Raw genomic sequence first — 15,386 nt, forward strand, 5'->3', positions numbered from 1 at the left:
TAAATAAGTTATATCTTATGGAAGATCCACACATGCAAAGGCAAAGGCAGCCGCAAAACGAGGAACTTCCCTCCAATTACCTTTTCCCGGCAGCCAAGAGACTTCGATCCTGCACATACCAACACCATGGCGTGTCTACTGTAGTAGTCCTGACCATTTCGGCAGGAATAAATTGTAACTTGTCATTGTCTATTTCCCTCTTAACAGTTTCCAAAATCAGCTAAAGCTCTCGGCGAAACATCCAAAGCATTTCCAGGCGTGCATATCCAAGGAGAGAATGCAAAGCACAAAGAAACTACATGAAACCTAAGGTGATTCGGCCGGTCATATATATGCAAGCATAAACAAGATGGCAAATGAAGGGAGATTAAAACCCCAAAATGTATGTGATGAAACAGAATCGCACGAGGAATATTCAGATGCCAATAACCATCATGCCACTAGTGTTATCTCATAAGGTGGGAAAATGTTTTGGTACTCCAAGCAATTTGCAAAAACAAAACATGGCAAAACAAAACTAAATAACCATCATATATGGGGACAGACAAAGGCACATCCCAAAGTGCAAACAAACCATCAGAATAAAGCAAAAGACGCCTCATGCTCGGAAAGCATGCTAACTCATACTAACTCGACTATAAGATGATGATGAGGAAGGTCAAAACAGATCAGTGTAACACCCTCAATCACCCTTCCTCCTAAAAGAGCATCCTTCGGTGAGTCTTGCACGCCCTCCCGTAGGCTGACACAAGACGGTCTGGCAGTTGCCACAGACCACAACAGTCTGGGAGTGGCTAAAAACAGTGGTTCTGCAGCAATAAAAACAAACGCCAATAGAAATAATGAAAAATTTTGGCAAAAAACAAAGGGAGAGAGAGAGGAGGAATAGTCACGTAATAATGGCAACTAAAATTCGCAAAGATTGCACAAATCTCACAGATCCAATTAATGGCTAGAGCTGTACACAAGTCGAACCGACTCGAGCTTGGCCCAGCTCAGCTCAGCTTGGCTCAGCTCGGCCAGCAGGCCACCCCAGCTCGAACTCAGCTCAACTCAGTCCTTGAGCCTGACTGGGCAGCCCAGCTCAGCTTGGTCAGCAGCTCGAGCCAAGTTGGAGCTCTCGACTTTCGAGAGCATTTGAGTTTAGGTTTTAGGGTTATATATATATATATATATATATATATACACACACACACACAAAATATTTATATTAAGTGAACCCAATCTGAGTCGAATCGATTCGAACTGAGTCAAGTTCTGAGCCAGGTTCGGACTCAGCTCAAAAATTTTTTCAAGCTTAAAAAATCAGCTCGAACCCAAGTTGAGCTTTTCTGAGTCGAGTGAGTTAACCAAGCTAACTCGGTTCGTGTACAACTCTCTTAATGGCAATCAGACTAACAGCTAAATAGAGGTCAGCAGTGCCGAAGCAAAGAAACATTAATCAAATGGTTAGGATCATGTCCCAGTGGATGCCATCAATGGTGGGGGCTGTAACTTGGGCTGTTTAGAATTTTAGCTCGAGGCAAACATACATGTCATGCCAAAAATACCATAAACGTCCCAAAAGCAAGATCGACAGAAGAAAAAAGAAGAAGAAGAGGCCAAATCGAAATAAATAAACAAATCAAGATGATGGACTTACATGTTGAAGCACCCCTGGCATTTCACATCCTGTAACAGGAAAAGAAAAGGGAGTGTTATCACATCCAATCTTTCTGAATAAATTCAATAAAGCAGAACAATAACTGCACCCACATCATGAATTCTCCGTGGGGACTTCGCAAACAAGGATAATCTTGGTAGGGCACATTGTCAATAACCCTGGCTGAAAAATCAGGCAGGTAGCTTGATCCAAACCACTCACTTTAAATAAAAAATGACAGGAGACTGCTGCCAATCAGGCCCCATTTCTATGGAGTAACTGGTCCCAAATCAACTGAATCAGTGGAAACAACATCAAATACGCCCTTTGCAAATGAGTTTTCACCAGTGCACTCGACAGACAGGTCATTCCATGGCTGTGCACAAGTGGCCATGGCCATAAAAGATTGGCATACAGCACAATCCAAACCGCCAATTCTGAGTACAGAAATGACAGCCGCCCATTAATCAGGCCCCATTTTATAAACAGTTAGGATGATGCAACCAACTGACCACATAAGCTGGTTGAACTAAAATCTGATCAATCCTACCATTCAGATTGTCTTGATTGATGTTGACGCTGATGGTGATGGCCGATTGAATGGGATCAAAGGTCAATTTAAATTGTGGGACAATGGGATCAATATGCATCATCAATTTCATCGGTTTTATTTATTTAATTAGTCTTTGGAGGTGAGAGTCATGATTTAGTTACTAAAATCTTTTTTGTATTTCTGTCACTTATTTGGCTGGCAAGTGACCACTTTTGGGGCATCAAAGTGTCTCATACATCATCTAAATGACACAAAATTGATCCCATTTGATGGCTTACTAAGTTTTTAAACAAGCCCAAGATCATGCAGTTTTGACGCCGTGTGGGTGAGATATGGCCCATTTGCACAAGGGCCATATGGTAGTGACAGGCTTTAGGGGCTCTCATTAGGGCTTTTATTTTATTTTATTTTTCTTTTAAACCTATATAGCTATGTTATGGAGGTGTAATGCATTATTACCATAATTATTGATAAAAAAAATTCAGTTTCCATGTTATTTCCAGAGAAGACTTGGAGAGAGGGTTTTCCAGTCTCTAGCATTCAGCTATAGGGTTGTTGAGTTCTTTCCCACAATCTCTTTCTTTTTTTCTTTGATCATCTGCATCCCCTTTTGGGGTTTACAGTAATTGCCATCATAGATCTCTCTCCCTCAAAAAAGAAAAAAGAAAAAAAAGAAGAAGAAATCAGAGCAAGTTCTTGTCTTGGTAAACTGAAATAAGATAATATCCACATCTCAATCCCTCCCTTTCATCTTTCCCCTTTTCTTCAATCCTTCATCATCCCTTCTCTCTTTTCCTTTTTGCTTCCTTCCCACAATGCTTAGACCTACAACCTAAGCCAAAAGTTCAGCACATGTTCTTTCCTTGAGATGACATGGACAGGGATATGTTCATACACCTCACATAATTATCCCTCGCCAGACTCACAATTCCCTCCATATCCTTCAAATTATTCTTATCCAAGTTACCTCGACTATCATGATTGTCCCTCATATTGCCCCGAGTCTTTACCCATCTTCATACGTGTCTCATGGAAATTTCTTTCAATAACCCTTTCAATATTTTGAAGGACAGCAGCAACATGTTGGCTGCTCAAAAGTATCTTCTGTCAACAATAGCAAAAGAGATGAAGAAGCAGAATCCACAGGACCTCAAGAAGAATATTTGAGCATTAACAGAAGAAATTGCGAAAAAAAATTCAAGGAACTCAACGAGGCAATGAGAGCTTGCTTTGGACCTTGATTGAAGGAGAAAGGCACTATGGACTTCAATCTATTGTATCTAGAGTTTGTGAGGATAATGTGATTGCAGACAATGTGGCGATCCAAGAGGAATCCTCCGTTGGATTGCTTGATCAATCCATGGATGGGGATGGACCAACAGCTAGATTGGAGGAAGTTCAGGTCAAGCTAAAAGATAATTGACGAATGACCCAATTGAAGAGACTGAAGGTTTAATAGATATGTATGACCCAGTGGTCACAGAGATGGACAGTGCTCCGATCATAGTGGCAACTCTATGGAGGTCCACACAATTGTACCATCGCAACACCAATCAAGGTATGCAAATCAGAAGCCGACCATGACAAAAGGGCCCCAATCAACACCTAGAACATGAAGGACTAACAAGAAGCAAAAGAAAATATGGCGTATTTAAATGTTGTATCATGCACAAACTGCGCATCCGCCAATTTGAACTTGAGGATGAGTTCTTTTCGAAGCCTGAGGGAATTGATGCAACCAAATGGCCACACAAGCTGGTTGATCTAAAATCTGATCAATCCTACCAATCGAATTGTCTTGACTGATGATTTGGACCAAATTTTGATGAGAACGACAGTCAACTTAAATTCTGGGTCTATGGGAACAATCATATGGTCATTAATTTCATAGGTTTTATTTAATTAATTAGTCTTTAGGGTGAAGTTGAGTCATGATTTAGTTAATAAAATTTATCTTGTATTTTCATCACTTTCTGTTGCAGGCTACTTTTGAGGCATCTAACGATGTTGGAATGACACAAAATTGGTCCTCATTTGATAGCTTGTTGAGTAAGCGTTCAAACGAGCCCAAGATCATGTAATTCCAAGGTTGTTTGGGTGAGATATGACCCATTTACTGAAGGCTCGTGACGGGACTTAGGGGCACCTTTGTTCATTTTTTATTATCAGGGCTTCTTTTTTTTCGTGAACCTATATAAGGCTATGTTATGGAGGTATAGTGCATTATTATTATTATTATTATTGTTATTGTTATTTAGTAAAAATTTCAGTTTTCATGTTTTTTTTTTTCTTTGGTTTTATTTAGTAGAAGATTTGGAGAGATGGTTTCCTCAGTCACTAGCATTCAGCTAGAGGATTGTTAGGTTCTCTCCCGCAATCTCTTTCTTCTTTTCTTTGATCTATTTGCATTCCCCTTTAGGTATGCATTAATCATACAATTGGCCTTTTTTCAGTCATGGCCCATGAATTGAGGCTGCCATGGTCAAGAAAAGGCAGATAGGGCATTCCAAAACATTCAGTTGAACGTCACTTGCTCCATTCAATCGAGCAGTTAGGATGCCAGCTTCTCAGGTCCTGGCCAACGCATGATGAGGGCCACTACAGACAAGGGGTACCGATCTCCCAAACAAACGTCTGCCACGTGTTCGTATACAGTATCAATCTACTCATCTTCCTCATCGACAAAATCAGCTATTCCGAGAATTCAAAATGCGAATACAAAATAACAACAAAAACATAAAAATTACCATGAAAAAGGAATTCGGTGACTGCACGAGACGCTTGAGCTTGTGCCTCTTCTTCTCAAGCTCCGCCGGAGGATTCAGCAGATCGATGTCGTTAGGAAGAACCTGCGAGATCCCAATAAGAAAAAAATCCAACCGTTAGAAACTACAACCCCGAAAACTCAAACCCTAAAAAGATAATCTGCAAAAGAAAAGAGCAAATGGTGGAACCAAGAGGAATAAAGAAAAAACAGCTAAGATTTAAAGAACAAGCACTAGAAACCCTAAGAAATCAATCCCTGGAAAACCCTGGAATCCGATATCTCACCATCTTGGATTGGGTTGAGAGAGAAGAGGGAGCTTTTAGCAGACTTTTGCAAACCCTAGAAATATCTCCGAGTAAAGAGCTGCCGCTGAAAAGAAGCCGAGAGACAGAGATACCCGAGAAGAATGGTATTTATAGTAAAGTAGTCGAGGGTTATTTGCCGTCGGATGGAAAGGATTTAGATCCGGCCGTTGGTTATTTGCTTTCTTAAGGTTTCCAGCACACACTCGTGCGGGGAGTCCTGGAGAGAGATCCTCGTGCCACGTTGACACTTTGCATGGGGACGCGACTTGCCGGGGTTACACGACTTCCCAGTAACCCAAAGGTCCGTGGGCCACACCACAATTTCGTGTCATATCCAGTCCGTCCATCCGTCTCGTCATCTCATTTTAGAACGTAAGCCTAAGCATGAGAGAGATCTAAAACTCAGTGGATCACACGAATGAGGATTGAACACCCACCGTTGAAACCTTACGAAGGGTGAGGGAAGTTTTGGATTACAGTGTTTTACCTTCATCCAAGTGGAAATCACCTAATAAATTGGGTAGATAGCATCTAAAGATCGCGGTGGGCCCTGAAAGGTTTCAACGGTGGGTATCTCACTGCCATTGTTTCCTGCCGTATGGCCCACTTGTGTCAAAAGCTGAGGTGGTTGGGATACCAGACCGTGGGGCCCACCATCATGTATGTTCTTTATATCCGTCGGCTTAAATTTCGAAATCTCATTTTAAGAAAATGATCCCATAAATGAAGCAGACCAAATCTCAAGTGGACCATGATAAAGTTTACGGTGGGCCACAAAAGTTTTGAATCAAGCTGTTATTTGTGTGGTCTGTTTATTCAGGTCTTTGTGACATTATCAACGGCTTGGATTGCAAATAAACATTCAGGTGGGCCCATGAAATTTTTAATGGTGGACATTCAATCATGACTGATATCTGTTGTATAGTCCACCTAAGATTTGGATCTGATCCATTTTGGGATCATGCCCTAAAATAAGCTGTCAAAATGGATGGATTGGCATGGATGTAAGGCACATGCATCACAGTGGGCCCCACAGTTAGGGATCCACCATCTTGGATCCGGAAGCCTTGGGACTAGCAGGCCCAAACAATTTTTAGGCTTGAGCTTGAGCCTATAGTACGAGTCCATGCTAGGCTGGGCTGGTCTGAGCTTGAGCTTTTTAGCTTTGGGTCTTAAGTTTTGGGCTGGCTTTGGCCCTTGTTTGGACGCCCCTCACTTAGAGTTATCAGGAAATGCATACCTGGTATTTAATTAACTTGAATTAAACTGGCCATGTTATGTGTTTCAGTGTAGATGTGTTCTTTAAAAAAAATAAGCAATGCGGACATTGATTGGACGATCAAAAATGAAAAGTATCCAATGGTCCTAATTTGGCAAACAAATGTCCACAAATCAAGGGTTAGGATTGCTCAACAATCAGTATTCATCTATGCTATGGATGCAAGTTAGGGGCTTGGCTTCCACTTGAACCTGCCATGTGGTGGGACCTGATCATATGGCCCACCTTGATGTATGAATTATATATACACACGGTTCATCTGTTTTTCAACTTATTTTAGGATAAAAAATAGTAAGCAAACAAAAATTTCAGGTGGACCACCCCAATATGTAACAGTGATTATTGACCATTAAAACTTTTCTGTGGGTTACAAAAGTTTTGGATCAAGCTGATATTTGTTTTTTCATTTCATCCTAGTCTATCTGTGTGGCCTTATCAATGGGTTAGGATGGCAATAAACATCATGGTAGACATCATAAGGTTTTTAATGGTGAATGAACGTTGAATGACAACTGTTTCTTATTGTGTGGTCCACCTAGATTTTGTATCTGCTTCATTTTTTTACCATGCGATAAAATAAGCTGTAAAAACAGATAGAAGGCCTGGATATACAATGCATAAATAAAGGTGGGCCCACAGTCAGGTCCCGCCCACAGCACTAGTTGGGGGGAGCAGGAGTAGAATGAGTAAACTGTGAGCCACGTGATGTATGTGTATTATCCACGCCGTCCATCAGTTTTTCCGTATCATTTTTATCATTTCACGGCATGATCTCAATATCGTAGCATATTCAAATCTCAAGTGGACCACACCATAGGAAACAATGTGAATTTGAACGTCTACCGTTGAAAACTTCGTGAGGGCCAACGAAATTTTAAATCAAGCAAATATTTTTGTTTTCCCTTCATCTATATGGCCTTGTGAAAAGATTAGATGACGAAGAAACATCACTGCCAGCCTAAGAAGGTTTCAACGGTGGACGATTATCCCACTGTTTCCTGTTGTGTAGTCCTCTTGAGATTTGGATATGGTTAAATTTTTGAATGATTCCATAAAATGATCTGGAAAAACGGATGGACGGCGTGGATAAGATATATACTTCCTAGGTGGGCCCCACAGTGTTTACTCAGTATGTAATCTGATTCCTGGTTCGGGGTATCAAATACACTGCAGAGTATGCAATCTCCATTCTCCTTTTTCTCAGCCCCTCTACAACAGCGGGAGAGAAGAAGAGCGAGAGAGACCAGCTTCATACTCGAATTCGTATAAAGCGCATATCCTACGTATTTTATACGTTACAGATCGTAAATACGCGAGTCCAATGGCGGTCTCTTCATTCCAACTCGCGTCTCTGAGATTTCCAGGCAGAGATTTTCGTTCTTCGTTTTCCCATACAGACAGCAAGAAGAACTGCCTCTCCGTGTCAGCTTCTATGGAGAGAGACTCGCAGAAATCAGGGAAAGAACTCCTCCTCCAATCAAAGGTACTCTCAGACCTGAAAAGACCCTGATTTCCGCTACATTTTTATGAATCTGCCACTCCCCCCTCATTTTCCCCTTTCAAGGAAGAAACGGAAACTACTAGTAGTCCTTTGGACTACCCGGAATTGTAGTCCCCAGGTGACTCGTTGTTCACGATCGGGACGGTTCATGCAGTTGGTCTGATCATGATGGATGGCCCATGGAGAGACTGTTCCACTGATCGGATAACCTGCTAGCCCCGCCTAGTGAGATTGGCTGTGGATCGCATGCAGATGGGACGGCTAGTGGGGCCAGCTGAACGATGGCCTGCAAATCCGATGGTTATAACCATAAGCTCTCATTTTGCATTCTGCTAGAAAACATGCATTAAATGGGCAGTCTTGATCTTCTGATGATGTGGGTTTTGTGCTCTGAGCCGTTCATGAAAATCCCACTAGATGAATGGATCCTGTTGGTGAGGGTCCACATGGAGGGCCCTCAGACTACTATCAGATAACTCTAGCAATCCTTCTTGTTGGAAATTAGGATTTGTATCGTGAGGATTCTTCTTAGGGGTCGTTTGGATGCCTGTAAATGATTTAAGTGGTAAATGATTTACTGGGGTAAACCATTTACAACTTATCTTGTTTGGCTGTAAGTTGTAGATGATTCACACGTAAATGATTGTCTTAGCCGATAAATGGTTTAAGTCCTGTAAATGGAGTGCCAAATTTTGAAAATATAGCTGTTAGGCCTGATAAATGGTTTAAGTCCTGTAAATGGAGTGCCAATTTTTGAAAATATAGCTGTTACGCTGTAAATGGAGAGCCTGTAAATGAAATCCCACCTTTTTTTGCCAGTGAATGAGATGGGGTTAGATGCTGTAAAGCATTTACAGGCAAAAAAGGTCATCCAAACGCAGAATGTAAATGATTTCCGTGTAAATCATTTACAACTTGCCCCATTTACAGGCATCCAAACAACCCCTTACCTTATCACAGTACAAATGTCATTGTGGGTTGCATGCAAGACCACCTATGATCAAAGGAGACCGTTTAATAGGAGGAATCCATGATTGATTGCCCATGAACTGAAAATACCTATGATCGGACAATCACAGCTGTACAGTTAAGGGATGCAAAATGGATAGCCGATCAAGGTGATACTGGGCTATGGGCAATGCACGGTGGCCTTCTTGGGACACATATAAGCTAGAGAATTCATACTGCATCAGCTTAGGATTTTTTGGCACCTTTCAATGCATTTGGAAGGATTATGGTTTTGATGGATTCTCTGATTGTGTATTTAGGTTGAGAATTTGTTAGATAGCGTGAAATGGGACGACAAAGGTTTGGCAGTGGCGATTGCTCAGAATGTGGATACCGGAGCCATCTTGATGCAAGGCTTTGCAAACAGAGAAGCTCTTGCGACAACCATTTCATCACAAAAGGCGACGTTCTACAGCCGATCACGGTCATCACTGTGGACAAAGGGAGAGACGTCCATGAACTTCATTAATGTGCATGATGTCTTCCTTGATTGTGACCGAGATTCTGTATGTCTTTTCGTGGCTGGTTCTCGAAGATTTTACTTAGGTTCTTTTTCTTTTTCTTTTTTGGATAGTGGCATTCACCGTTAGAATACAAATTGGAGTTCTACTCCATGGTTCAGGTGCATGTATAGGTGGTTGTGACGATTAGAATGTCTCCCCCTCTATATGATCCTAAGCATTTAAGACGTAATCATTCTATGCTGTCCTTGGATGCATGGTTAGGATTGGATGAGGAAGAGGCATTACTCCAATGGCCCATTCATGGTTGGCCCACCTCTAGAATGGTTCCAATGACCTATACCCATCATACCCTGATTGCAGGACCACTACTCGATCGATGCTACTAGTCTGATGTTCTTTTCCTTTTTCAGCATTTTAACTAGATTATCCTGGCATTTCCATTGTTCAGATAATATATCTTGGGAAGCCTCGTGGACCAACTTGTCACACAGGATCGGAAACATGCTATTTCTCGTCAGTATCTGATCACTTAAAACATCCACAGGTTTGTAGTCTCAACCTCTCATAGTGCAATTTCATTGCAGGCAATTGGTTTTTTTTTTTCCTTTTCTTTTCCTTTCTTTTTTGTCTAATCGTGCTATTCATTCGAGCTCAGTTTCACGAGAGGTGATTGATTTTCATCTGGATTTTTCTTGAACGGCGCATTTGCAGGAGGCCAGTGAAAATCGCTTGGCATTGACAAGTTTATACTCATTAGAGTCGACGATTTCCCAACGCAAAACTGAAATAGGGGCAATTCAAAATGGAAAGCCTTCTTGGACGAAGCGGCTATTGCTTGATGAGAAGTTGCTATGCTCAAAAATCCGGTATGGGAATTCATTTAAGTTCTATTAATACTGTATCATGCTTGTCTTATTTTTGTGCAACCAAACGCACCCTAAGCTACATGTTTTCAGTTCAATTTACTGTGCATCCATAGACAGCCTTAGCAACTGACAACATACTAAATTGTGTTTATCTATAGCCGAAACATTTTTTGATACCCCCAGGCTCACTCTTGCTACCATTTCTCCCATTAGATTGGATAGTAATTGATGCAAGACGGATGGTTTAACCTAGAATGATGTGTTGAAACTAAATAATGGATTAATTAAAGCAATCAAAATACAAAATAGAACTATTCTATCTCAAAGTTAAAGAATCCAAGTAACAAAATATGTTCTAATTCAAGCCGTAAACAATCCCGCAATGCAAATCTAACAAAATATGAGTCGATTAGGACCAATGGAAGGTAGGACTTCCATCTAGCATATGGATTAGTCTTACTAAAAAGAGAATCACGTGTTCTAGCTAGGGTTTTGGTAGGTTAGGGTTAATTTTAGGAACTAGGAAATTGGTTTGTTGGATTAGGTAGGTTAGAATTTGGGAATTAGGGTTTTGAGATTTAGGATGATTTAGGGTTAGGGTTTATGATTAGGGTTTTGGGGAAGCTAGGTTCTAGGATTGGAGTTGAGGGTTTTAGGCTTAGGGTTATGGATTTTAGAGGAAAAGGAGCAAGGATCAAAGAGGGAAACATAGAGAAGATGGGTTGGATGTACGGATGGCCGTGCGGTGGTGCAGTCACGTGTGGAGGTCTGTACAGTGGTACAATGTAGGTATGCCTAGTTTAGATGGGTTTTGGAGGAGATTGGGGATGTATTTTAAGGAAAACAAAGAAAATAAAGGAGTAGGTAACGATCGTAACCGTTATGCAATACGAGGGTGAAACAGGGCAGTTGGTTTTTTGAGACCGAATTGGTCGTTACGGGGGCTGTAACGGCCATTACAGGGCATAATGACCGTTACCCCAGTAATAGTCGAAAAATGACCACTTTTTTTTTTTAAAAAAATAAAATAAAATCTATTTTCTCTTCATTTTTCCACTTTTCTCATTCTAAAAACTTTTTTAGATTATTGTACAACAAATTTCAACCACTCTTACTATAGTTTTTAGGATTAAAACCGTAGATTGAAGAGATTTGGGTGAATAGAAGCTCCAAGGGCCATTTCTTCAAAAAAATCTAAAAATATGGTATTAATACCTTTTTTTTTTCCCCCGATTTCTAGTTCTAATGCTTGATTGTGATGTGTAAATATTAAAGACACGTAACCATCTTCATAAATTCACCAGACAACCAGATACAACACTCTCACCAAAGAGTGGACCGTTATGTTACCACAAACATGTTCAAAACAAAAAATAAATACATATTTGGAATTTAACCTTATTCTAGGTTTTTAAAATATTTTTTCAGATTTTTTTGGGCAATTTTTTTCTTCAACAGATACGGAATACCTTGCTTATTAGCAGAGAGCCTTGCCAACCATTTGATGACTGCTCCTTTGGCTTTTTAACTCACAAAGTGTTCAACCAAGTGGACTCTTGGGTTTCATTCCCAAAAATCCTATCTACATGACCTGCCATATCAATGATCAGCTGCATGGGCAGCCATTAAAATGCATCCTAACTGTAATCAGGTGGCAGATGATGTGAATGCTTTTCTCTTGCATGAGGACAGGTAATTCGGCAATGTGTCGTCTTCTATTCCACCTTGTCAAAGTCCCCATGGGTCGTGCCCACTGACAGCCCTGCCTGCAACGATGTTTCAACACACCGTTACGTACTCAAATTTGTCCAGTTGACTAGTTTCACTGAAGATTCAGGTTGAGTCAACGAGAAACTCAGATTTCATGAGGCTAGATTTCTATGTATAATTCGAACAAAAAAAGAATATGCTTTTAAAACTCATAATTTCAGAGTTCTCACAGATTCTATGTGGACTTTGATTTGGGCATTCATCAAGACTGAAATTAGTTGTTGAGTTCTTCAAACTTGCCTGTAGGAGAGCTGAGCAGGGTGAATGCAGACGAACTAACTGATATGCCAAATTGCCACCTCATGGGTGGGCTGCCAGTTGTCGAACTTTGTAGTGATTGGATGTATTGTTAACCTGATTTATAGACATCCTGGATCATTGCTCTGAAAGTTTTTTGACTGACCGAAAATGGGTGATTGATTAGACCAGTTATGAACATTCAACAGGCTAGAGTCTTGGGCTATTAGTCTTCCAATATGCGGTCCACTAGTTGGACAGCCTCGATCCTTCACCGAAATGCACGAATCTAGGGTTTATACGTTGATTTCCATTTACTTAATGGTACTGCAGTCCTGCTGGATTTGTAGTTCTATTTCTTCGGTTAGGGTTTTTATATGCTCTTACTTCCAGTTGTGCTTTTGTTCAGCCAAGCCCGTCACATAATGGACCAGCATTGAATAAAAACATACCAAACCAATTTTTTGGAAAGAAAAAACTGTTGTGTACAATGCACCAGGATGTGAATGGTGTCATGATCCTCCAAGTTGGTACAATTGGGTCCATTGGTAGGTGATCCATATCGTTAAACTCATGACCTCACCAAGATGGCTGATTTCCCTAAATAGATAGAGAGAATCCAAAACGTGGATATCCCCTATGGAATCTAATAATAACCATGTTGGTTTGGAGTGTAATTCTCCATGGAAATGTTAAATGATCAATGGTCAAAGACTCAAAACAAATTTCTATGGACATCCACATTTTTTTAGCAGAGCTATGGAAATAGAAATCAATTTCCATACCTACTTTTCACCACAAAGAGGAGAAAAGTAGATGTCCGTGAAAATCAATTTCTTTTTTACAGTTTCCATTGTTCCCAAGCAACCCGTAAAACCTTCCATATTGAAAGATCGTGGACTCCCAGCATCTAACCTTTTTCTATGCATTATGTGTGTGTGTGTGTATTTCTTAGCCATCTATTTTAGGCCATTGAACAAAGAGATGGCATCGGTGAACCTGGGAATTTTGGGGGAACCCCCAATCCATGTGGGACCCATCAGATGCACAGCCAGGCTCACCTAACCATCGCCCACGGGTTTCACTTGCATGGACTGGTGCATCTCATAAGACCCTCTTACCTTGCCTTTAGAAAATGTGCCGGTTAATTAAGAACCCACCTTTGAATCTTGAAACCTTCTTATCCAGGGAAGAGGCAAATGAATTATGCCAGACTTTGGAAGACAAAGAAGATAGGTCCCGGACAGCTTCGGAGATGGCAGATGTGCTTTATCATGCCATGGTACTACTTGCCGTTAAAGACGTGAAAATGGAGGAGGTTCTTGAAGTCCTTCGGAACAGATTCTCTCAGTCAGGCGTTGAGGAAAAGAAGAGCCGAAGATCAGGCAACCAGGTGGAACAGTAGCCCTTCAAACAGGTTTGGACCAATCCGGTTCTTGCCACCATTACATGATTTTCTTATCAACTTTTCATGGGACAACATCTACAGTATCCCTAGTTCAGGAAATATTTGTGTTTCTTTGTTGTACGTTCTTAAGTTATTGCTGTTATTTATCCTTTTTGTTTCCATAAAAAATGATAAACAATCATAAACCCACAAAATGGGGTTTAGTTGGTACACAGATCGTCACTCGAATCTTGCTTTCAATAGATTTGTTGGCCATGCATAGACGTGGGGGCCGAATCATTCCGAAATGGTTTGTGCACATGTTTTTTTTTTTTTATTTAAATTACTTGATGCCTGAGGCCGACTCGTTTAGTCCTGAGTCAAGATGTGACTTGGACTCATGGATGATTCGTCCGAGTGGGGCCTATTTGCACTACTAGCTTGCAATGTTGAATCAGAATGGACTCAACCGAGTCCGAGTTGACTCAATCCGCAAAGTTCCATGTACTCTTGCATGCTAGTATCATTTTTATTATTTTTTGTTTTAAGTTTTATAATGTCTGACTGCACAATGCATGAGAAAAATGAATACTGTCGCGTTTCACTGCTTAAAATCTCCAACCAAACCAAACAGATGTGGTCATTCTCATGTCCAGGTTTCCCATTTCCTGCAGAATTTATGTTTCAATTTCCATATCTATGTTTTGGGTTTCTTTGGTCTGAAAGGAGGAACACTTCTATGCCCTTGTTTTAGGATTCTCCCTTTAGAAAGAGGAATTCCCAGTAAAAAACCAATTTTCTTATTGGGTGCCTATATCATCAAGAGGATTCTTTAGCTGTAGACGGACTATGTTGGCAAATTGTCTGATTAGATGATCTGAACCATTCAATTGCGGCCTGCAATGAAAAAGTGCTGCAAACAAGTAAATATAGGGGTGTACACCGAGTCGAACCGAGTCGAGCTGGCCTCAGCTCGACTCGGCTCGGCCACTAGTTGACCCCAGCTCGAACTTGGCTCGGCTCAGTTCGGTCAGCAGCTCGGGCCAGTTCGAGCCGAGTTTGCCTGTGCAGCATTTTCACAAACACGTGGACTGCACCTTCAAAATCTCACTGTATGTAAAACGACAGCAGTGGTTTTACAGGTATTTCATCAAATACCTTCTAAGCAACATAAAAAATCAAGAAAAAAAGGGTATTTGTTTCATATACTTACCTTCCTTGCCACTAGCCACACTTCGTCGAGTCATTAATATCAAAGTAACCGAGTCACCGAACTGGTTTGATCTGAGTTCGATTCGAGTCGGGTTCGATTCGAGTCAAGTCAAGCTGGGGCCAGCTCAAACTCGGCTCGAACTCATTTTCGAGCTCAAAAAATCAGCTCAACTCGGCTTGAACTTAGCTTTGAACCAAGTCAAATTGAGCTTTTTCGAGTCGAGCGAGCTAACCAAGCTAGCTCGGTTCGTTTACACCCCCAAGTAAGGATCCATCAATTGGGATGCCAGGACCTGATCCAGTGCTAAGAACAAGTTAAGATCCATTGTAAATGGATAACTGCAGATTACCAAGGAATGGAGTGTTGTTCTCTATGGAAATGTTATAAGGTCAAT

The 15,386-nt window shown here is 40.9% G+C and overlaps 2 protein-coding genes and 1 long non-coding RNA gene across 3 annotated transcripts; 1 reads left to right on the plus strand and 2 right to left on the minus strand.

Moving 5' to 3' along the window:
- Positions 1–353: 353 nt before the first annotated feature.
- On the minus strand, positions 354–5,391 carry LOC131239268 (small ribosomal subunit protein eS27y). Its single transcript, XM_058236885.1, has 4 exons — positions 5,247–5,391; positions 4,943–5,044; positions 1,643–1,671; positions 354–809 (listed from the first exon to the last, which is right to left on the minus strand). The coding sequence occupies exons 1-4, from the start codon at positions 5,247–5,249 to the stop codon at positions 683–685; spliced, it is 261 nt and encodes an 86-aa protein (XP_058092868.1). The 5' UTR covers positions 5,250–5,391; the 3' UTR covers positions 354–682.
- On the minus strand, positions 2,127–4,936 carry LOC131239270 (uncharacterized). Its single transcript, XR_009168113.1, has 2 exons — positions 3,163–4,936; positions 2,127–3,027 (listed from the first exon to the last, which is right to left on the minus strand). It is a non-coding gene; the product is annotated as an uncharacterized LOC131239270 (long non-coding RNA).
- Positions 5,392–7,727: 2,336 nt separating the features above from the next.
- LOC131239275 (histidine biosynthesis bifunctional protein hisIE, chloroplastic) lies at positions 7,728–14,012 on the plus strand. The gene is made up of 5 exons (XM_058236891.1): positions 7,728–8,029; positions 9,316–9,561; positions 9,968–10,063; positions 10,231–10,385; positions 13,581–14,012. Exons 1-5 carry the CDS (start codon positions 7,868–7,870, stop codon positions 13,795–13,797), a joined length of 876 nt encoding a protein of 291 aa, XP_058092874.1. The 5' UTR covers positions 7,728–7,867; the 3' UTR covers positions 13,798–14,012.
- The last annotated feature ends 1,374 nt before the right edge of the window (positions 14,013–15,386 follow it).

This window comes from Magnolia sinica, chromosome 3 (assembly GCF_029962835.1).
Source record: "Magnolia sinica isolate HGM2019 chromosome 3, MsV1, whole genome shotgun sequence".
In the NCBI taxonomy this organism is placed as follows: domain Eukaryota; kingdom Viridiplantae; phylum Streptophyta; class Magnoliopsida; order Magnoliales; family Magnoliaceae; genus Magnolia; species Magnolia sinica.

Coding starts and splice junctions, on each gene's coding strand:
- LOC131239268 (XM_058236885.1), bottom strand. Junction 1,672..4,942: donor CACCGAATTCCTTTTTCATG/GTAATTTTTATG, acceptor TTCCTGTTACAG/GATGTGAAATGCCAGGGGTG. Junction 810..1,642: donor TGCCAGGGGTGCTTCAACAT/GTAAGTCCATCA, acceptor TTATTGCTGCAG/AACCACTGTTTTTAGCCACT.
- LOC131239275 (XM_058236891.1), top strand. CDS start 7,868: ATGGCGGTCTCTTCATTCCAACTCGCGTCTCTGAGATTTCCAGGCAGA. Junction 10,064..10,230: donor ATCACTTAAAACATCCACAG/GTTTGTAGTCTC, acceptor GCGCATTTGCAG/GAGGCCAGTGAAAATCGCTT. Junction 10,386..13,580: donor TTGCTATGCTCAAAAATCCG/GTATGGGAATTC, acceptor CTTCTTATCCAG/GGAAGAGGCAAATGAATTAT.